The sequence below is a fragment of the Peromyscus californicus genome, unplaced genomic scaffold (assembly GCF_007827085.1).
Source record: "Peromyscus californicus insignis strain IS unplaced genomic scaffold, ASM782708v3 Scaffold_5__1_contigs__length_169319896, whole genome shotgun sequence".
Taxonomy (NCBI): Eukaryota; Metazoa; Chordata; class Mammalia; order Rodentia; family Cricetidae; genus Peromyscus; species Peromyscus californicus.
Genome location: NW_026294573.1, coordinates 55,639,623 through 55,662,664, shown reverse-complemented (window position 1 = coordinate 55,662,664; position 23,042 = coordinate 55,639,623). Strand labels below are relative to the sequence as shown.

Genomic DNA, 23,042 nt, shown 5'->3' with positions numbered 1-23,042 from the left:
GGCCTCTGGGTTTTTGGTCAGAAGCAAGGATACAATGCTAACAGTTTACATTGCTTCAGGGGATCTTTGCATTAGGAGAATTAGGAGCACCTTTTCATAGACACTCAGAACCAAAACCCTTGATGCCTCAGCTCGGCTGTAACTGAAAAGCTTTGCTTTTTTTGCTTTTCTCAGGTAAAATTTCCTGCCCTTTTGGGCTCTCTGTAGTTCTTCACCCATTCTCCCAAGTATTTCCCTCAGGGTACTCTGACCCACTGTCTTTTACTAGCTTGAAGAGACAGCTTAGTAGAGGTTTTTAGGAACTTGTCCCTGCCTCCTGCATTGCAGGGAGGATTTTTAAAGCCTGATAGAACTTAGAGACGTTTTGCTGTCTTAAGAGTTTGTTGTTTTCCCTTTGAGCTAATCACAGGTGGTCCCCATACTAATATCTTCAGGTGATTCTAATTTTTGTCTTTCTGAGAGAGTTCTGAAAGGCTTTAGTTTTTAAGTTTTTTAAGAGAGCTTTTGAGAAAGATTAAGGCTTTTTAGAGAGATTTTCCCCCCAAAATTTTCCAAGAAAAGCTTTATAGTTTGAGAAAGACTTTTTCCCCCCAAGAGTGTCTCAAAAATTTTCCCAAAACTTCTGAACTTTAAACTTTGGCTTTTCACAACCCCATTTTTGCCTCAGGGAGAAATCACTTTCTCCTGCTTGGACTTTGCATTTCAGCTGTCCCCAGGACAAAAGCTTCCATAGGAAACTTTCTTCCCCATAAGCTCAGAGAAGAGCTTTTTTTACTACCTGTAAAGCTCAAAGATTTTTTCCCCAGTTTGCATTCAAAGTCCCCAAAGTTACAAAATTGAAGAGTTTTTCTGTCTAGTTGCCTTATTTTTTCCTACATGATCTTACACTTCTAAGTTTTTCCTCCACTATATTACTACCCTATACCTTATACTTATTTTTCACAGATAGAAATTGAGAAAGGGATAGAAGATAGAAAATTTTGACAGAAGAGAATTGCGCTGCAGCATCGGACAGCCTTCCAATCCGTTTTCCTTTTCTCTCGAGGATAAAACCCCTGCCCCTCAATAATATATATATTTTCCATGACACTGGCATGCCTTTCCACTGGCAGGGCTGACCCACACTTTCGTCAAAAACTCTTTAATAAAACTATTATTTTCCTTTATCTCTATTACTTTGTCTCTAGTCCCTGTTCATTTGTCTTTAGACCTCCCTTTTTTTATTCTCCCTTTTTTCTTTAGTCTTTTATTTTCTTTTTTCTTTAGTCCCTGTTCATGGCGCCATTCTGTGGGGCATTTACCCACCACCCCCACAGTTCCCCAGAGTTTTCTTGAGTGTGAGCAGCAGGAAATATTAGATAGAAGGATTTATTGCGGAGAATCTTGCGGAGATAATCAGATAGAAAATACAGGAAAGCCTCGAGAGGGCCTGGAAACTTTTCCAACGGGCCCCAACTGTCTCTGCCCCAGGGTTTTTATAGAGACACCAAGGGGTGGAGCAAAAGACCTCCTCCCCCAGCACAGCCAAGTGCAGACCATCTCAGACACCTGCACTCAGGCCCGTGGTCCTAATCATCCTCTTTACCTGCTGGGTAAAGCCACGAGGAACCCGAAAACGGGCTCCCACATGGAAAGAACCCTTCTACTTCCTCTTCCTAAAGCACAAACTCTCTTCATAACAGCGAATCACCTCCTCATACCATCCCATTGGTAAATAAGTATCAATGAGTTTATAGGGAAGCCACAAATATTGAGACCACAATGTATCCACCGACTAATTTCTCAAGGGTATATGTCATCATGGGCAGTGAATTGTAATGTGTTTCAGGGCAAGGTTGATGGTGAAACTAGTAATATTTTATGAGCTTCAGTTTCTTCATCTGATTATTGAGAATAAGTCAGCTTTATCATAAGGGCATTTTGAGATTTTCTGATTCTGCATAATCATTAAAACCAATGGTAGATATTCCTCTTAATATCTTCCCTATTTTAGAGCAGTAAAGATTCAGCTGTTAACCTGCTTTTCAAGGTAAAGATCTAATCTCCCAGATTCCTTAAAGAGGAAGTATGACTGAATTTTGCAAGTAAAACGTAAGTGCTGTGGGATGGTCCTTCTGTAAGCTGTGAATAGGTATTTCTCTCATTGATTGATAATAAAGCTGTTTTGGCCTACATCAAGTCAGGGTAAGGTTAGGCAGAACAATCAAATGAAGAACTCAGAGAAAGAGGAGAGGAGTCTACAGAGACAAAAGAAGCCACTGAAGAAGCAAGATGTCAGAGGATCGGTAATCCAGGGACCACATGGCAATACATAGATTAATAAAAATCGGTTAACTTAAATGTAAAAGCTTATTATGTTGGGGGTGAGGTTTTGCTTTTGTTTCTACAAGAGAAGAAAAGCTATGGATACCATCAAAATTGATACAGGTTCAATTTGAACAAGAGAGACCTCTTAATTAGAAGAGGTAATAGTTCATTAACCAGCATGACCATTCAATTTAAACTAACTTATACCACTAACAAATGCTTTTCATTTAATCAGATATAACTTGCCAAAAGGGAACCTCCCCAAAGTTAGGCTTGGGGAAGGGTTTTTGTTTTTGTCTTTCAGAAGAATGAAGGCTAAGGAATCTGAAGAACACTGGACAAATAAGACATCTGAAGAAAAAGGACAAATCATCTGGAAAAGATGTCTCAAAAAGAAGAGTAAATTGGTCTATTGGTATATCACATATAAAATTTCATAAGTCTTCCTAAGTGCTTGTTTCTGCTGTTCTTTACAGATACTTAATGCAAATAGTCTTTATGTAGTCCCAGTTCAATTAAAAATTAAAGCTAGCTTTGGAGTTGGAGTGTGGTTCTCTCCTCTAAACTCAAGCATACTTGTCAAAAGAAAATGCAAAATCTCTGTATCATGTCAGACGAGCCTTCTGATATGGGACAGATGAAAGCCAAACTTAAGGGACTATTCTGCTGCCACTAATCTCATAATTATTTAGTTCTATTTTGATTCTTTAAAACTTTCCTTAAGGTATGACTTTTATATCAAAATTTATAAGATTAATATATATTTTTTAAACTTTTGTCATGATATTAATGGTCATATAGAGTACTCACTAGTCTTAGAAAAAAGGCTTTATCTAGTCTCTTGCACATGTTTTCATGTTTGAGTCTCTATCAGTTTTCTGCAGGGAACCATGACTGTGCCTAACAGCAACTTTAAAGCCTCCAAAGAGATTATGAGGCCCCACAATGATAATTCCATCAGGATGATGATAATACCACTAATCTGACAAACATCACCCAAATATGAGCTTTTGACTACAAACTGCTCAGGATAATTTCAAGTTGGCCAGCTGAGATGATCAGTCTCACAGACTACTCGAGCAAGGACTGGAGATAATCCCTGCATTTGCATATTATGGACAACAAATGATACAGCTAACTCTCCCAGAACTTGAAATTAACCACCCAATTTTTCTTTTCAGGATCCCCTACAGATGTCTTTGTCCCCAGACAGCAGGAAGTAATTTTAAGAACATGACACCCATATTCCCAAGAGGCAGGGTGGGTGGTTTTTGGTCATTCAATGGGTTATGGATAATTGTCATTGTTTAGGATGGTTGTTTACAAGTTATTAATTGATAATGGTAAGGAAAAAGCTAAAGAAGGAGATTAGATTTAGCATTTTTGTTTGAAAAGAAAGAAAGAAAAAGAAAAAAGAGGATATAGATAAGAGGTAGATTATTGAATCTACTCTGAAAAAAAGAGATACAGAAATAATAGGATAAAAGGGTAGATTATTGAATCTACTCTGAAAAGAAAAAAGAGAGAATATGGGTATGATAAGATAAAAAGGTAGATTATTGAATCTACTTTTAAAAAGCAACTACTAATTTTAAATATTTTACATTGGATTGGATTTTTGTATATTGTATACAAATTATGTACATTGCTACAAATTTGAGATTGATTTATATAGATATGATAAGATTAGAAGGTAGATTATTGAATCTATTTTTAAAATGCAACTACTAGTTTTAAATATATTACATTGGAATGGATTTTTTGTATGTTATATGCAAATTATGTATATTGATACAAATTTGAGATTGATTTTGTTAGAAAATACTGTACATATATTTCTAATATTGTTCAAGGTCTTGTACCTATACAGTTCATTTAACAATGTAATGCAATTTGCTAATCCTTATTATTACCAACTAATTAGGATATAAAGAAATATAAGTTAGTAGTTAGTCATTACAATTGAACTTGTAGTCATATTAGTTATGTTTTCAAGGTCAAGCAGAAAAATATTTTAGACAAACAGGTCATCTTCAAACCCTTCAGAGATCTGAAGAATATGGCATTTAAGATGTTTTAATAACAATTTTTTTCTTTTTTTATGACTATGAGACATGTCTGCTCCTGGCAGAACCAATCTACTTCAGAGAATGATGGGCATTGAAGAAACTCCATATGGAGCTTAACTCTCTGTGGCAAAAGTTAGTCACTGGGCAAGAAAGTGCCCTTACGTCAACTGCTGACAGCATGCTGTCCAAAATGGAAAAGCAGGACACACACAAAAAAAGGACTGTTGATCCTTGCCAGGACAAGGTAGGAAGGCTCTTTCTCAAGGTAGGAAGAAAATCCTGGTTCATAGATGAGTCTCTCAGATATGCTAAGCCTGTAGGCCAAAGATGATGCCCCAATGTTGCAGAGAAAATTCAGGTGACTGGGCAGTTGGCTGTTTCTGTCATAACTCACATTTTTTGGAAGTTGCTTGATAGCACTTCCTGTTTTACTAGGTAATATTATTTCCTTCTCAAGTCTCTGAGGGAATTGAAGATTAGATAGTTATACTTATAGTTTTCCTTGTTAACAATTTCAGGAAAGAAACTCACTAAAGAGGTGTAAAGTATATACATTTGCAAGACATCAAAAGATAGTTTTGGTAATGCAAATTAGGATAGAAGATAAATTAGATACAATCCTTTGGATTCACAAAGATATGATAGAAAATGGAATATTTTCTCTGAATTAGTCAAACGCAAATGGACTAGACTTTGTTGATGTATTTATTGCCTGTATATATCGTATATAATTATTGTACTTACTGTATATAGTTTTTCTGAGATTAGTTATAACTTTTTTATTTTAGACAAAAAAGGGGAAATGTGATATTTTATTTGTGCTCTAATAAATAAAGCCAGAGGTCAGGCAGTGATAGCACATTTGGGAGGCAAAGATCCATCCGGGTCTCATGAGTTCAAGGCCACACTGGGAACAGGGCCAGGCATGGTAGCACATGCCTTTAATCCCAGTGCTAGTTAACCATAGAGGTCTGGAGACAGACAGGAAATGATAGAGCTGAGCAGAGAGAGGAAGTAAGATGACAGGGCACAGAAAGGTATATAAGCATGAGTATATAGGAAGTGGCTCTCTTTTTGGCTGAGGATTTCCTAGAGGTAAGACATGGCTGGCTTTCTCTCTGATCTTTCAGCTTTCACCCCAATACCTGGCTCCAGGTTGTTTTTTTTTTTTATTAATAAGTCTGTTTAGCAATTTGTGTTACAAGAGCAGTTAATATATGCTTGAGCCATCGACCAAGCATTTATAATTAATATAAGCCTCTGTGTGTAATATAAGCGGCTGCTGGGTATTTGGGAGTTGCCGGCAGGACAGAAACTTCCATTTACATATAAGTAGATACAATGTATCATCCTTGAAATAAGGCTTGTAGAGATAATGTCCACTTCTTTCTCTAGTTTTCTCCATGGGGTACAAAGGCATTCCTCATAGGAGCCACTGCAGAGTCTGTGAGCCTCAGCTGAGCTCATCACTGCCATAAGGTGAAAGGAATTTGGACCCCAATGCCCTTTACAAGGTTGGAAAGTAGTGGCAGGACCAGTTTATTGTGCAAAACAAACTACTTCTTCACAATTCTTGGTTTATCTCTCTTATATTCTACCTTCTAAGTTTACAAATTTAACTATTCTAGAACATTTGTATAATTAAATATATAATATATTTGTCTTCCATATTCATGCATGCATCAAGATGTTTTTCCTTGAGGGCTGAATTTCTGTACCTAACTTTACTCATGGTTAATGAGTATCCTGGGTGCTTCCAACGGTTGACTACTGTTAATACTACAAAATGAACATGAATTAAAGTTCTATCAATTAATATACTGGATAGTGAGATGGTTTAGCACTTATTACCAAACCTGATGATATGTGATTGAGGTCAGGAATCCACATGATGGAAAAGACCAACTTCCTTAAGTTGTTATTCAATCTCCATATGTACACTTGGAAAGACAGCATGCAAGTGCACACATACACAGACAAAATAAAAAATATATTTAAAAAACTTTTAAAAATATGCTGATATCCTAGAATCTTTTTCAGAAAGCAAGCCTGAACTATGAACTCAATAGGCTTTAAGCTTTCTTCAAAACAAAACCTTCATCAAGAAAGTCATTTTAGATAGTAGCCCAGATGTACATAATATAAATACAGATAATATATATAATATGTATTAATAACATTTGTGTGTGTGGATAACCTAGAGTAAATTGATTGCTATACAAGCATGAGAACATGAGTTGGAATTACAGAACAAAGGCAAGAAAGCCAGATGTGGAAGTCTGCACTTGTTTGTCATCCTAGTATTTGTGAGGCAGAAACAGACAGATCCCTGAGCAGGCAGAGAGGTGCAAATCACAAGACATCAAATACCAGAATAAAGAATTAGGACAGTACTCAAACTGGGAAGGATTGTTATAATTGAAGGAGGGTGTGGATGAATGCTGTGTGGTAAATCTACTCTTTGTTGGAATATACTACAATTTAAACTGACTTCTCTCTTTACTCCTGAACTCCAAGATTGCTGATGGTACAGACTGTAATATCTGAGCTCCTGGAACAATTACAGTCCTAAGAGATCAGTTCAGGATGTGCCTTTTCCCAAGTGCACAGTGCTGCACAGCTGCTCCACCTCTTCTCACTCCACCATGCTGTCTTCTTAACCCATTCTGCCTGAGTTAAATGCAGTCACCATGTGCTCACCTTGGACTTCCGGGTAGAGGGCCATGTAGAGCAGAGCCCAGCGCAGGGCTGTGGATGTTGTCTCTGTTCCAGCAAGGAAGAGGTCCAGGGTGCTGCAGATGAGGCTTTCTTCATTGAAACTTGTAGTAGTCTTGTCTGGGTACTAGAAAAGACAGTGTGAATTTGCTTATTCAGAGGATTTGTGATTGTCTCATAACACCAGTCCTCGCCCTGAGGAATGAATTGCATTAAGTCATTCAGAGTGATGCTCCCTTTGATATTCAACAGGTGACTTTGCTGATACTGGAAACATTATTAATATGAATTTTCTGTATTCATTGATTCTTCAATTTGCATCATCTTGCAAAGTCAAAACCTCAATGATTCCCTCAATAGTTCTTCATGACAAAACATCACTTTGCTCACTTCCTTTAGAAACATCAGTTTGTTAATACTGCTCTTAATGTTGTTGTTCTCATACCTATACTTCACAGGGTAAATGATTTGTCTCCTCTTCTGGGCATAAATATTGCTTTTATCAATATTATGTCAGGAAGATGAAATAAGAGAGAAGATAAGCCGGGCGGTGGTGGTGCATGCCTTTAATCCCAGCACTAGGGAGGCAGAGCCAGGCGGATCTTTGTGAGTTTGAGGCCAGCCTGGTCTACAGAGTGAGATCCAGGAAAGGCGCAAAGCCACATAGAGAAACCCTGTCTCGAAAAACCAAAAAAGAAAAGAAAAAAAAATAAAAAAGAGAGAAGATAATACACACACACACACACACACACACACACACACACACACACACACACTACCATTGTGCTCCAGGCAGAGGAGTTCATAATCCAGTGAGCTGAAACTTCTATGACAAATTCAGTGAGTCGTATTTGCCAGAGGTCTACTAGGATCAAAGCCTTACATTTTACAGCATGGCTTGAATCCAAGATGTTCCCCCACAGACTCATGTATTAAATACTTGGTTCCTTACACCAATAATATTTGGGGGAAGTTCCTAGAAATAGGAATATAGCATCTGGCTGAAGGAACTTGATGCCTGTAGGGAAGGAGGGTAACTCTTAGAGTCACACCAAACCCACAGTGCCTTCCTTGCTTGCTGCTTCCTGCTGCACGGTGATGTGAAAGCCTCCACCATACCCTTCTGCCCCATGAGCTGAGCTGCTTTGCTATTCACCATGATGAACTGAAATGTTCTAAAACTTGACCACAATACATTTTTGCTTTATTCAGTTGTTGCTGCCACATACTGTTATCACAATGATGTAAAGTTAACTAATATGTTCCCTCATTGTCTTTTTGCCTTGATCTATTATTGAATAGTGCTGATATGGAGTCTAGGGAAAGGTAAGTGCCCCACCTTCATATGAAAGTTAAACTCTACCATTTACTTATCTGAAGTTTGTCTGTTGCAGTGGGGTCTGAGTTGGGAAGGGTAACCAGCTCTGGACCAACTCATAACAAAATAAAGCTCTGAAATTTAACCACTATTTTTATTTTGTGTGTATCTCCTTCATATATGGGAAAAGGACCAAGGAGGAGAAAAACAAGAAAGAATCTGGGTGTCACCAGGACCTCAAGCTAATATAAATGGTAGCAATCCCTTTATTTCTAAAGACCTCAACAACCCAAGGTTATGTTACCATGCATTTATAAATGATTATTCCTGTTTTACTCTCAAGGCTGTGTTAAGTATTGATTTACAAAGATGTTCATATTTTCATCCTTGCAATCATAGCATGTTATTCAATGCACAAAATAGATCTTGTAGATATAATTAATTTCAGGAGGAAAGGTTATCCAGAGTTATCCTTAGGAAAGGGGCCTCCAGGGTTAGAACAGGAGAAATGAGATGTAAAGGGATCAGAAAGGACAGAGATGTTGCAGTCTTGGCATTGAAGATGGAGCAGGGAGCCACAGAAACAAACATCAATGTTCCCTAGAAGATTGGAGATACAGGCAATGAAGTTTCTATTGTCTCCCAAAGTAGCTTGCCTGGATAGCAGGATTACAGAGATGATCTAGAACTATGAGAAGATAAATCTCTGCTATGCTAAACCCTCCTTTGTGGTAGCCTGCTGCTGACTTAATGGAAGCTATTCTACACCACTCTTTCTGAAAGAAGACACAGACACATCTTCCCCACCTTTGTCATTTCCTTGAGGAAAGCATCAATGAAGTCTCTCGGCTCATCAGGGTTCCAGTCTTTGCGGTGATTGTCAACTACATCAGAAACATACGATTTCAGTTTTCCCCAGGTAGCTATTGCTTTTTGGTGTTGTCCGGGAAGATGTTTCATTATCCATGGGAAGATGTTATAGAACTAATTAGGGAGAAGAAGGAGATCATGGAGACAACATAAATTCACTTTCTGTTTCAAGACAGTTTTGACTTTCCCTGTTCATCTTCTACAATGGAACTGTCAGAACACCTGGACTGCTGTTTCCTTTATATCCAGTGGTGGGCATTTCAACACTCCATGCAAAACACACCAGCTTCAGACTACTTTGCACTGGTCCAACTGTTTCCACTCTAGGACACACATAGCATTTAGTAGTTGTCCCATTTCTGTTCCTCACGTCATCAAAGACACTGAAGAGCCAAAGGATGAAGGTAATAGGAAGTGATATCAGGCTGGGAAGCATATAAGGGGAGATAGCCACACCTTCAGTGGCTACAAATTGAGTTTATCAACTGAAATTAACGCTGGAATTTGATATTCCTGAGACTGAGATCATGGTCTGGGTCAAATTAAGGAGGTAACCTCCTGTGGTTCATTGCTGTAGAATTCAGACACTCCGACATTCCAGGGGTGTGTGTGACATGTAGAGGGGCATTCCTGCAGCATGGTGATCAGTACTCGGGGGCCCTGAATGTGTGAAGGCAGGTCTTCTTGATTCTCACACTCCCAACACACTTGGGATACACCTCCACCTGAGAGTCTCACCAGGGGTTTTAATCTAAGAAGTCTTGATAGTGTGAGAAGATGTGCCCTGATCACAAAATGCAATGCTAATTATGACCTGCAGAGGCCTCTGTTACCCACAGAAGGAAAAGAGCATCTGTGAAGACAATTCTGAAGACAGGAGATGCTTGCTCCAGCAAAGACTCAGCAACAGCATAAGCCAAAGGCAAGACAGGAGTCCATAGACTCAGCTCATCTCCTCCATGCATGTAACCAGCAGCCTCCAATTTTTGATGCCTCAGAACGCACCTGAGTCAGTTGCTTTTTCTTTATTGCTCTCTTTTGTCTGCTTTTTTTTCTTGTTATATTTGCAAGTTTTAAGTGGATACTTTAAAAAAAATATTATTATTACATTTTTAGTTTTTATTTCCCTTCATGAATTCACAAATGCTATTTATCATTTTTTCCATTTGGAGACAGTAATATTTCTCTTCCATAAATTATTTTTTATAACCCCTTGCATTTTATAAATGCCTTGCATTTGGCAGTATTTTGACTTTACTTCATTGACTTTTAAAAATAATATCTTTATATTTTACTTATTTTCTTACATTTATCTAATTTTATTTTTGAATTTTTTTTATTACTGAGCAATATTTTTGATGGCCCCCCTTAAATCTCTTGTATTTTTCTCTTTTCCCTTATAACACTTCTCTCCACTCCCTTATTATTGAACCTTGCTTCTCTTTTTTTTCTCTTTTTTCTGGTCTCCTCCCTTTATCTCACTTATTTGTGTTTCTACACTTACCTTAAATAATTTTGTCTTCATAGTAAATTGCACAGCACCCTTCACATTATCATTTCAACAGAGACATGTTGGTGAACTATCAATAATTTTAAGTGTGTTTTTATATCTGTATAGTTTAACATTGCTGCTAGAGCAGTTTCTTTCCACTTGCAAATCATACTAGCCTTCAAGAACAGGCTGCTCAATATGAAGATAATTTCAAAGAATCCAGAAGAGCTATCCCAATCAATAGATGCATACAGTAAAACAAATGCAAGAAACAAAAAGAGTAATATGATGCCTCTAAAATCATAACTTGATTTAAAGACCGTGAAATATGTCAAATATTGGGTCTTCAAGTGTTTTCTGGTCAAAATGATCAGAGATTGAAAGAGATACAAACAGAGGAATCTAGTGTGTGCTCTAGACGTGAAAGTCAGCCAAACGGAGGAAACTGTAGCATAAATCTTAAAAGGTCTTATTAATAAAAACAAACCCGTAGCCAGGTAGTGCTACCACTGCCTAAACCTATGTTTAATATAGTGGCTGTTCTATTCTCTGACCCCCAGATAAGTTTATTGGGCTGCACAATATATTAACCACAGGAAACAGAGGAAAGGAGGAGAGAGGGAGCAAAAAGATAAAAAATGGGCAGAATCGGAGAAAATACAGCAAGGAAATGGAGAGTTTATAAAAACAAACAACAAACAAATAGAAGTGTTGGAAATTTTAAAGTTAAATAAAAAACAAAAATAAGACAAACCAAAACACAAAACAAAACTAGCAAAAATGCTCATCGGAAAACCCAACAACAGTCTCCACCAAAGAGAAAATCCAGAAGGGAGAACACTGCTGAGGAAAAGCTACATTCCCACAGCAGTAACTAACAATGTAAATAATGACCACAGCCAGAATGTAGAAGAACCATGATATGATCAAGAGACCAAGCCAGGAATGTGCACGACTTTATTCAGAAGCTGAGATAAAAAGTAAAGGGATGGAGGATGAATTCAATGATATTACAGCAGAACGTTTCCCAAGTCAAAGAAACAAAAAGACACTCAAATACAAGAGTCGTTTAGATCCCAAAATAAACATGACCAAATAAGAACATCTCCATGGGAAATCCAAACTGTAAAGGAAAGAAGCAATATTTAAAGTTTTAAAGGGTTCATCCCAGGGGATGGCTCAGTTAGTAAAGGTGTTGGCTGCACAAGCCTGGCACCCACACCCACATGCACACCTCCTGACACACACGTAATTAAATTAAAAACTTTCCACAGACATCCAATGACCAAAATGACCACCAAGACAACACTGAAGAAGATGCTTAATTGAGTCCTACACACAGAGAAGGAAGAAAGATGAGGCTCAATCATGAGAACACAGGAAAGAGTAAATTTAATGAGAACAGCTGAATAAAGAAGAGCTAGGAAAAAATCCATCATGTCTAACACAGGAAACAAGCCAATCCTTAATACTAATCATGGGCAAAGCAAAAAAAAAAAAAAAAAAAAAAAAAAAAACAAATAATCCAAGCAACCAGGGAAAAAAACCTGACAGAATACTATAACTAGTTAACCTCTCTCCATGATAACCTTATCCATGATGCAAACAGAAACTGGAAATAAGCTGGACTAGCTATTCTGATGTTAAATCAAAATTAGCTAGAAGAGATAAAAAAGGCCACTACACATCCATAAAGGGAACAATTCGTCAATTAGAACAATTGTAAATATATATGCACCTAAATTTGGGACTCTCATTTCATAAAACAAACAACAAGGAATACAAAGTCCAGATAGATTCTCATGCAATAACTGTGGTAATGTCAGCACTCCACTCCCATTCCTGCATAGGACATCCCAAGTAAAAACCAACAGAAAAAAAATCTCAGAGCTAAACTGCATCATAGATCTAATGGACTTAACAGACATCTGGACAGGATTCTTTCCATCCAAATGGAACAGAAAATATTTTCTTCTTAGCTACATCTGAAATTTTCTCTAAAATAAAGACTCAAGTCTTACTAAATACAAAAGAATGAAATATTGTTATATCCAAATAGAACATAGTGTAATAAAACTTAAAATCAATAGCAAGAAACGCTACAGAAACTACACAAATACATAGAGGCTGAAAAATAAATCCTTGAATGAACAGTGGCTCATTGAAAAAACATGGAAAAATTGCCAAGCTCCTACAACCAAATAAAGATGAAAGCTCAACCTATCAGATATTTCAGAGATATCTAAGGCCATTTTAAGACGAATGTTTATATAGGGATAAGCATAGGAACATACAGTCCAGCAACATGGGGGTAAAGATTGAATCCCAAAGGGCTACATCTTATGGCATTACAATATTGACAGCTTCAAGTGAATGGGCATCTAAATAGTGGAACCACTTTTTAATGTTTACTTACCTTTTATGTCTAAATGAAAATATAAGAAAAATGAGTGGATACGGCAACATGAACACTTAAAATATTCACAACAATGTTATTAATAAAAATTTTAAATTAGAAACAACTAAATTTCTAACCATTGAGAAAAGATTAATGAAAAATGACAAAGGGTTAACAAAAATGAGCATTGTACACAGTAGGAAAGCTAGAAAGTATACTTGGGGTATGCATGTAAGATATAAGGAGAGAGGTATGGGAGAGAGAGGGGCAAAATCAACAATAATATCTCCATACTTTAAAAAGAGCAGCATTTGGACATACATAAATATCACATAAATGTTGGTACTTCATTAAAATATTAGAAACATTTTGTACACAGCAAGTTTTCCTATTGAAAACTTCCAAATCGACTGATCAGTTTGTATCAAACTCTACTTGAAGACATTATATTTTACCTTTAAAAATTCCAAGGAACAAAAAGAAAGAACCTACCTGTACTTGAATTAGCCCCAGTCCAACTTTCTCCCAAAATAAAGGAAGCCAGAATGCTTACTTGGACCATCAGTGAGGAACCCAAATACATGGCCTCATCCAGTAACCTCAGCAGCTCCTGAAACTGACTGTCATGGTACTCAAAACGTTCGCCAAAAGTGATGGAGCAAATGATATTGGAAACAGCATTGTTGATCTTGAAGTGAGGATCAAAAGGTTGTCCTGGAGGTGGATAAAGAAAAAGATGCATCTTTCAAAGATCTGTCAGTATCTTGGAAGTCAGACTGATGACCAGGCCTTAAGCGCAGTCCTGTGTCTAATGATCATTTGTTTGCTTAGCTGCATAACTCCTGGGGCAGGGTCAAAGCTACATGTTCACTGCTCAATCTTCAGTGCTCAGCACAGTGCAGGGCCCAGGACAAGCACTTAGATAGACACTTAGGAAGAATCTATTCAATGAATGAAAGGGCCACAGCCTCCAGCACCTGCCCATGAGATGCCCACCTCCCTCCTCTCCTATGGCCTCCGCAAGGTGTTGGGCCTCCTCCTGGATGCGCTGTTCTAAGCTCTTCTTTCCCAGTCCAAAGTTCCTCAGTGTCATCAGGGCAAACCTTCTTTGTTCCTTCCATGTCTGGCCTCTGGAGAAGATCAACCCTGGAAAGAAGAGATTCAGCGTTATGACATTGTGATTCTGATCTAAAATTACCCGAGAAACTGGCTGGGCATGGGTATGATGGAAGGAGAAGGGCTAAAAAGGGGCTTGACAGCTGTCTAGGTAGAATATCACAAAGCAAGGAGCATAATGGCTAGCATCTCCTGGTGGCTTGCAACATCACACAGTTTTGTCAGTATTTCTAATATATACTTTAATTTAGTACTCTTAGAAAATCCAAAGGCTTATTGCTGTGGGATGTCCTGTATGCTGTGAATAAATAAAACTCTGATTGGCCAGTAGCCAGGCAGGAAGGATAGGGTAGGTGGGGCAAGGAGGAGAAGAATTCTGGGAGGTGGAAGGCTGAGGCAGAGAGACGCTGCCATCCAGGTGCTGCCGTGACAAGCAAGATGTAAAGTACCGGTAAGCCACAAGCCACATGGCAACTTATAGACTAATAGAAATGGGTTAATTTAAGGTATAAGAACAGCTAGCAAGAAACCTGAGCCATTAGGCCAAACAGTTTAAATAATATAAGCGTCTCTGTGTTCATTTTATAAGTGGGCTGTCAGACTGCCGGGACTTGGCGGGACCTGGGGAGAAAACTCCAGCTACAGCTTATTACCAGAACATTCCAGATCTATTACAATGGATAGAGAAATTAGATAAAAGGATAAAGTAAAATTTTTATGGGAACATGGTTAATAGGTAGCTAATGAAGTGATCAAGTTCAAGTCTCTCCAGAACCAATGCATCTACACTTTGTATTCAGTGTGCCCACATTTTTATAAATATATATTATACACACACACACACACACACACACACACACACACACACACACACACACAGTATAATATAGATATATCTTGTTATCTATATTAAGCTAAATCTTGGTACCACAATCTGTATTAGTTGGGGTTCTCTAAAGCAGTGGTTCTCAATCTTTCTAATGCTGCAACCCTTTAATATAGTTTCTCATGTTGTCATGACCCCCAACCATAAAATTATTTTTGTGCTTGTTCACAACTGTAGTTTGGATACTGTTATGAATCATAATATAAATGTCTGATACTTTCAATGGTCTTAGGTGACCCATGTGAAAAGGTCATTCCACCCCCAAGAGCGTTGTGACCCACAGGTTGAGAACTACTGCTCTAAAGGACTAGCAGTGATAGAATGAATCTAGAGCTATTAAAGGGGTATTTATTAGAGTGGCTTATAGGCTAGTCCCAAAATGTCTGTTTCCTGATGGAAAGGCCAATAATGCTATGATTGTTCAATCCATGAGGCTAGACGTCTCAGCTAGTCTTCCATATACACTGGAATCCTAAAGAAGTAGATTCTAATGCCTGTGAAGGAATTCTTCATCAGCAGGATAGCTGAACTTGCCAGTGAGAGTGAAGGCAAGATAGCAAAAGGGAAAAGTTTCCTTTTTCCATGTCCTTTTATGTGGGCTGCCACCAGAAGATGTGGTCCAAATTTAGGGTGGGTCTTCTTATCTCAGATAATCCAATGAAGCAAAATTCCTCATTGTGTGCTCAGTTGCTAGGATTTTAGTTGATTCCAAATGCAGTTAAGTTGACAACCAAAGTTAGTCATCAAACTCCTGGTGGAGTTCTCTTAGCATCCTGGCATCTAGATCATAGAGTCATGTTGGCTTCCCTCTGGCATTCCTGGACTTGTGTTGATAAGGCTTCAATGCCATCATCCTGATCTAATCCACAGTCTGCTTTTGTAACTGCAATGTGTAAGCTCCCACACTTCATATTGAAAACAAGTTTCCCAATGCCCTTTCTCCAGTCTCTATCTTATATCCTAAAGTCTCTGCTAAAAAACATTCAGAATCTTTCCCAGCTGTTAGAATAAAAATTAACATTCAGCAAACACTGCTTGTTCTCTTTCTTATCGAGCTCAGAAATATCATGCACACTTAATTATGTCCTTTAAATACCATACTTGCGACACTGGATGTCTTTCAGTTCCTTAACACTCTCTCCTTCTTGTCATTTCAAGGATATTATAATCCCTTGAGTAATATTCTTTCAGGTCATTAAATGAATGTCTCTCATGAATGCAGCCTTATCTACTGGGGTCTTTATCTGTGGAGATGTATTGTCCATTTGATATCAATAATGTTAGCTTATACAGAGTTTTGATGAATAATTGAATACAGAGTAATGCTACACAAGTCAGGAATTGTAAGTCTTTGAGAGATTTTTTTTTCCTTTCAATCATAGTTCAGGCTGAAATAGGGAAATAGTTGTATCTCCCCAGCTCTAAGACAGTTTTCATACTATTAGTTGATTTAAAGCTTCAAAGTAACTTTAAGATTAGACCAGGTCCCTTGCTAATGGTTTTTTAGATAAATATTCCCTATCTTAGTTCACAACAGCACACTGAGCTATCTGGCTAGGTTGTAAATACAAAAAGCCTAATTATTGCTAGCTGGCAAATGATTTAGTCCTTGCACCCATTCCTAACCAAAATTTGTGAAAATATCTTCTGACTAGTCTAGTCTATAGAAAAAAACTTCTCTGTAGAGCCTAATGAGGGCTGCAGGTGTTTTTCAGATAATTAGAACTAACACACAGGACAAAAACAATATACTTTAAGATTTAAAATAATTCTAATGTCACTGTGCCTTGGAGGATGCCAAAGTGAGCTTATATTAAGAAAAGTAAGGTAAACCTGAGTTCCAATCAAAGCATTTAAGACACAGCTCTCTGTAAACACTCCCAGGCCAAGAGACATTGACGTTTTTTATGATGGTTAATCAAAAAATGTTAGTTTAAAATGTTACTACACTTAGAAATATAGGATATGTGCATGATTTCTTTATCTTTCTTAGAATTCTCAGTAATTTAGTAACTCCTTTAATAAGTCCAAATAACTGGTTCTTTCTTTGAAAATGCAGCTGTAAATTACAGCCTTACTAAATAAGAAGTTGAGATTTATTACATGTGTGTTATCAGGACAACTCTGCTTCTTATCATTTACTTAAGAAATGAAATGTGATCCTCAAATGCAAGTTCTATATTGCCTGAAGGATTCTGTTTGGGTATAGATAGCTGTGAAGTACAAAGAAAATGCAGAGGCAACATGAGAAATGAAGACAAGTAACCACCTAGAGTATGTATGAGTTTTTTTCCCCCGTATTCCCTAAAAATTCCTCAATAGAAAAGTCTTAGTTTTGCCTTGCTGCAGCCTGAAGCTGGTTCCCTGGGCTGTAATAATTGATACTGCTTTACTATTTTATATCCTGTTATTAACTTATACTGTGCTGGCTGGTTTTATGTTAACATCACACAAGCTAAATTCATTCTAGAGTGGAGAGTCTCAATTGAGAAAATATCTACTTAAGATAGGGCTGTAGGCATGCGTGTAGGGCATTTTCTTAATTAGTGTTTAGTGTGGGAGGGTCCAGCCCATGTGGGTGATGCCAAGTCTAGGCTAGCAGTCTTGGATTCTATAAGAAAGCAGGCTGAATAAGTCATGAGGAGCAAGATAGTAAGCAGTATTCCTCCATGTCCTCTGCATCAGCTCCTGCCTCTAAATTCTTGCCCTGAGTTTCTGTCCTGACTTCCTTTGATGATGGACAGTGATATGGAAGCATAAGCCAAATAAACCTTCTCCTCTCCAAGTTTCTTTGGTCATGGTATGTCATTACAGTTGTAGTAACTCTAAGACATGTGTCTAGCACTTATATTCTTATAGCAGACAACACAGTGAATTGATGTGGAATTATTTCAAGGAGCAATTAGAAGCATCTAAAATGCTGTTTTCTTGGATTAATAGATTTCAAATTTTGTTTTCAGCTTATGACTTTATTTGATGATAATATAAAGTATTCATACAAATAAATTGTGACATTAGCTAGGAGCCTAGAGATCTCATGACTTTAATGATAAAGTATAAACAGGTATAAGCAAGATGTAGTAGAAAGGAGAAGCTGACCTTTTCCATTCATTTTCCTAGGGTTAGAGTGGATAAATGGAAGTGAGAGCACAGTGTGTCTGGCTGTGTTTGGTGCTGTGGTTACTTCCTATCAAATCATCAAGAGTTAGTTTTAATAAACATGTGAGTTCACCTGGTCTCTATTAGGACACACTATAAATCATCTTATGGGTGCTTTCATTCAAGAAATGTGGTATCCAGCTCTCATTAATGATGGCATTTCATGAAGGGATTGGCTTATGGGAGTGTTGGATAAATAAGGCGTATAGGTGCCTTTTATGTATCATAAAAATTATAATACATATCTTATAACATGTGTTGATATTTTATTTGTGCTCTAATAAATAAAGCTTGCCTGGAGATCAGAGGGAAAAAACAGCCATTATAAGTAAACACAAAAGTCATGCAATGTTAGCACACACCTTTAATCCTATTACTTGGGAGGCAGAGATCTGTCTGGATCTCTGTGAGTTCAAGGCCACTCTGGGAACAGAGCCAGGCATGGTGGCACAAGCCTTAAATTCTAACACTAGTTAACCATGGAGGTCTGGAGGTCTGTACAGATAGACAGGAAGTGACAGAGCTAGGCAGGAAGAGGAAGTGATGTAGTTGGACAGAGAGAGCAAATCAGATGGCAGAACAGCAAGGCATATAGATGTGGGTAGACAGGAAATATCTTGCTTTTGGAAGCTGTGGAGTTGGTGAGGTTAGGTTAGCATATGGCTGTCCCTATTCCTCTGATCTCGCTCAGATTTTCACCCCTATTTCTGGCTCCGTGTTTTCTATTAATAAGACCGTTTAGAAATTTGTTTACAACAACACATAAAAGACTTACCATTTTCATTAAAGATATGTTCTTGCATAGGAAATTTAGGGCGACTCATAAAGTTTTCATCCAGGTGAGTAAAGGCTTCTTTGACTAAAGGCAGACTGCTTATAATCACTGAAGACATGATTCCAAAATCCAGACTGATAACATTCCCATACTTCTTCACAAGCTGTAAAATATTTCAATAGTTAGAGGTGAGTGTGCTCATACCTATGTGTCCAAGGATGGTAGGCACATGTGTAGCAAATGCTAATCATATTGACAAGTCCTCATTTCCCTGTGAATGATTAACCTTGTATGGTGATATTTTATTTGTGCTGAAATGTGGTGATATTTTATTTGTGCTTTAATAAAGCTTGCCTGGAGATCAGGGGAAAAGGCCAGCCATTTTAAGTAAACAAAAAGTCAGGCAGCACATGCCCTTAATCTGATCATTTATCAGGCAGGGTCTCTGTGTTTTCAAGGCCATACTAGGAAACAGAGCCATGTGTGGTGACACACGCCTTTAATCCCAGTACCAACCATAGAGACCTGGAGGTGTGTACAGACAGACAGTGACAAGGAAGTGAGTTAGCTAGGCTAAGAAAGTCAATGAGAGGGCAGAACAGCAAGGCAATAAAGGCATGGGTAAGACAGGAAGTAGCTCTTATTTGGAAGCTGCAGAGTTGGTGAGGTAAGGTTGGCTGGTGGCTTTCCCTATTTTCCTGACCTCTGTGAGGCCTTCACCCCTATATTTTCTCTGTGTTTTTTTTATTTAATAAGACCATTAAGAAATCCATCTACAACCTTGGTTTGTGGAAATGGTTTTGAATTTCTTTTCTTTGCTACTGCACTAACTAAACTCAAATTCACTGCAAGAATGGAAATTACCAATACAAATTCATTAACATGAATCAGTGAGTGGATGGTGTTATAATGTGTATCCCCAGAAGAAGGCTTGAGGACATAAATTTCAATAAATAAGCAAATTCTATAACATCCAGCATTCTGCAGTCTAGGGAAGGCAGAGAACACAGTGTATGCCACCTGCCAAAGACCAAGGTATGTCTGCGCAAGTCTGCTGTAGCAAGCACAGAACAAGAAAAAATATTTTTACATTGATTGATTGATTGACTGACTCTGTGTGTGTGTGTGTGTGTGTGATTGTGTGTATGTGTATGTGTCTTGTGTGTGTGTGTGTGTGTGTGTGTGTGTGTGTTTGTGTATGTGTGTGTGTGTGTGTGTGTAATGGGTGGTGTTGAGCATGTGGAGGTCAGTGAACAATTTTCCAGAGTCTGTTCTCTCCACTATGTGAGTCCAGGTGATTGAATTCAGATTACCAAGTTTTGCAGCAAGTGCCCTTACCCACTGAGCTACCTCTCTGGCTTACAAGCATGGAATTCACTGTAAATAAAAATACCTTTTGATGGTTTGCTTGCATAAATAACTATGATATCAGAAGCAATAGCAAAGTAACTGTGGCTATTTAAATAACTGAATGTGATTTAGAGGAGGGCTCTGGTAATAGAAGCAACAGAAAGACAGAGAAGCAGAGCCCAGAGACAGCACGGATGGGTCATGCAGCATTCAGGTCACAAAATTCTTGCCTAATATGCAAAAAATCCAAGTGTGTTCTCAGGGGTTTGATCTGATAAGTTAAATATGAATAAAAGGAAAAGAAAGAGAATGGAATGAGCATCAACTCACATAAGACATCCTAACAGTGACTTGGAATTTATTAAGTAATTTTCTACATACAACGATCATATAAGGTATACTTAGGACCATTGTATGATGGGGTCCCATTGTTACTAGCTAGCTTGAAGTACATGCTAATATCTAACTTATGTATCACATGCCCACTTCAGTCTGCTAAGACTTTCTCTTGTTTGAGTAACGTTCCTATAATGATTCTGTGAACTACTACAGAGAAAGCTAAGAAACTATGAGTTGGAGAGAAGTACAGTTCACACATGCTCAACAAGCAACCCAGCTTCTTCACTAACCTCATCCTGTTTTAAATGATGTCATTTTAATTGATTTAAAATATCTCATCCCTTTACTACACTAGACACTTGCTAAACATTCCTTCTAAGCACAGCACAATTGATGCCATCATTCTATCAAAGCTAGGCCCAGAGCTGCCTGTCCATCTAGATTTCATATGATATCACAATTGATTACCAGAATCCATAGGACTTATTTGACCATAGACTATTCTGTGTTGTGCCTGTCATGCTAAGTCTGGGAATAAATATTTCCAGTTATCAAATGCCATTTTTCTTCTGCGTAGGAAGGATATGTGAAAACAGTCAGTGTTGAGTCAAATCATGTAGGTTCATGCCCTTGTTTTGTCATTAGCTCACTGAACAACATGGGGGCATCAGATCACCCCTTTCCTCAATGGGTTTACTCAGTGGAAAATGGAACGCTAGTAGATGACTGCTAAAGTGACTCCATCTGTGCTTATCATGGAATCTGAATGAAGGGGAGCATAAAACCCAAAGGGAAGGCCATGGGTCAGCTTGTGAGGATTGTTTCCTAATAGCAAGAATTAAAATTTAATTTGCCTAAATTGTATCATTTAACTCCATTTGTTTACACCCAGATATCAAAATGTAAACCCATAGAAAATACAAAATAAAGGAATGAGAAATTACTGGATTGGCCTGATGTTCCCAGCCTCAGTGTCAGCATGGCCTATTGTGAGACAACAGACACATCACCCAACCTCATAATGACTGTGTAGCAAAACATAGATGAAATATTTTAACCCTGACAAGATAAAATAAAAGCATGTCATTTTATTCTTGCAATTTATGAAAGCATTTACCAAGAGAAAAACTCCAACCAAAGTTTACTTTCTTTTGCCAAAATACAAGAAAACTGAGGTTTGATTTTGGTGTTTGGAAACAGGGTTTCTCTGTGTAGCCTTGTCTGTCTGGAAACTGGCTCTGCGTACAAGGCTGGCATACAAACTTACAGACATCCACCTGCCTCTGCCTCCTGAGTGCTGGAATTAAAGCCTGCACCACCACTGCCCTACTGAGCTGGGGATTTCTTAAATGAGCACTCACAGAAGCTAACTCTTTGGCCTGGGGTTAGCCACTATGAGCCTGAGTCTTAGAGGCCCGCCCACCTCCACGCAGTCCTGGAAGTCGCAGATCCAGCAGTTCAGGATTAGGTCAGGGCAGAGCCAGGCACCCTTGTCCCTTCCTACCTGTTGGACCGCCAGGTGGGGCTGCTTAAAGTCCAATTGGAATATGTTGCCCACGAAGGGCAGGCGTCGCGGCCCTGGAGGGAAGTTCTTGGGGCGCCGGCTTCTGGAGTAGTCAGCCAGAAACAGGAAGATGACAGCAGCCAGCAGCAGAGTCCGGAGATGGAGCGCTGCCCAGATGGCGGCCACTAGGGAGCCCGCGGCGGCGAGCATGGCTGGTATTCAAGCAGACTCCAGAGGATTGAGGGTCTGAGCTAAGGCTCAGGGCTCCTAGCCTTAAAGGGCTCTAGGCTAATATATTCCTGTCCCCTCTCCACCACACCCTTCCGTTTCCCTCTGATGCCCTTTGACCCAGACAGCACAGACACCCTGTCCTCACAGCCCCACCCCTCCCTCTCTAAACAGAGGTCTCAGCCACTCCTTCCTGGTACCCCAGGACCCAACCCCCAAGAGGAAGCTCAGAGCTCTCTGCCCTGCCCCTTCATAAGCTTAACTACATAAACCTTCAAACTTCAGTTACATTACGAACTAAGAAGAATTTGGGTTTAATTTGGTAATCATAACTTACACTTACTTATAAACTACTTAGGCACTATGTACATGACAGAAAACTTAAGCACCTGTAGACAGTACATAGATACACATAGCTGTAACTGAAGGTGGATTCTTGGTTGTCAAATCTGATTTTGTAGCTTCTATTTACATCTGTAACTTGCCAGTTTTAAGTTACACCATTTGGATTTTTTT

At 38.5% G+C, this 23,042-nt stretch overlaps 1 protein-coding gene across 2 annotated transcripts in view; it reads right to left on the bottom strand.

Moving 5' to 3' along the window:
* The window catches only part of LOC128097381 (cytochrome P450 2J4-like), a 35,011-nt gene extending 12,374 nt beyond the window's left edge, over window positions 1–22,637 (bottom strand). The window contains exons 1-6 of one of the 2 annotated variants that reach the window (XM_052717843.1): window positions 22,299–22,637; window positions 19,106–19,268; window positions 14,166–14,315; window positions 13,723–13,883; window positions 9,217–9,393; window positions 7,077–7,218 (exon numbers count right to left, since the gene is read on the bottom strand). In XM_052717843.1, coding sequence (XP_052573803.1) covers window positions 7,077–7,218; window positions 9,217–9,393; window positions 13,723–13,883; window positions 14,166–14,315; window positions 19,106–19,268; window positions 22,299–22,508 — 1,003 coding nt within the window. In that variant the 5' untranslated portion in view covers window positions 22,509–22,637. The remainder of the gene's footprint in view (window positions 1–7,076; window positions 7,219–9,216; window positions 9,394–13,722; window positions 13,884–14,165; window positions 14,316–19,105; window positions 19,269–22,298) is intronic. The other variant, XM_052717842.1, reaches the window with a different exon arrangement.
* Window positions 22,638–23,042: the final 405 nt, after the last annotated feature.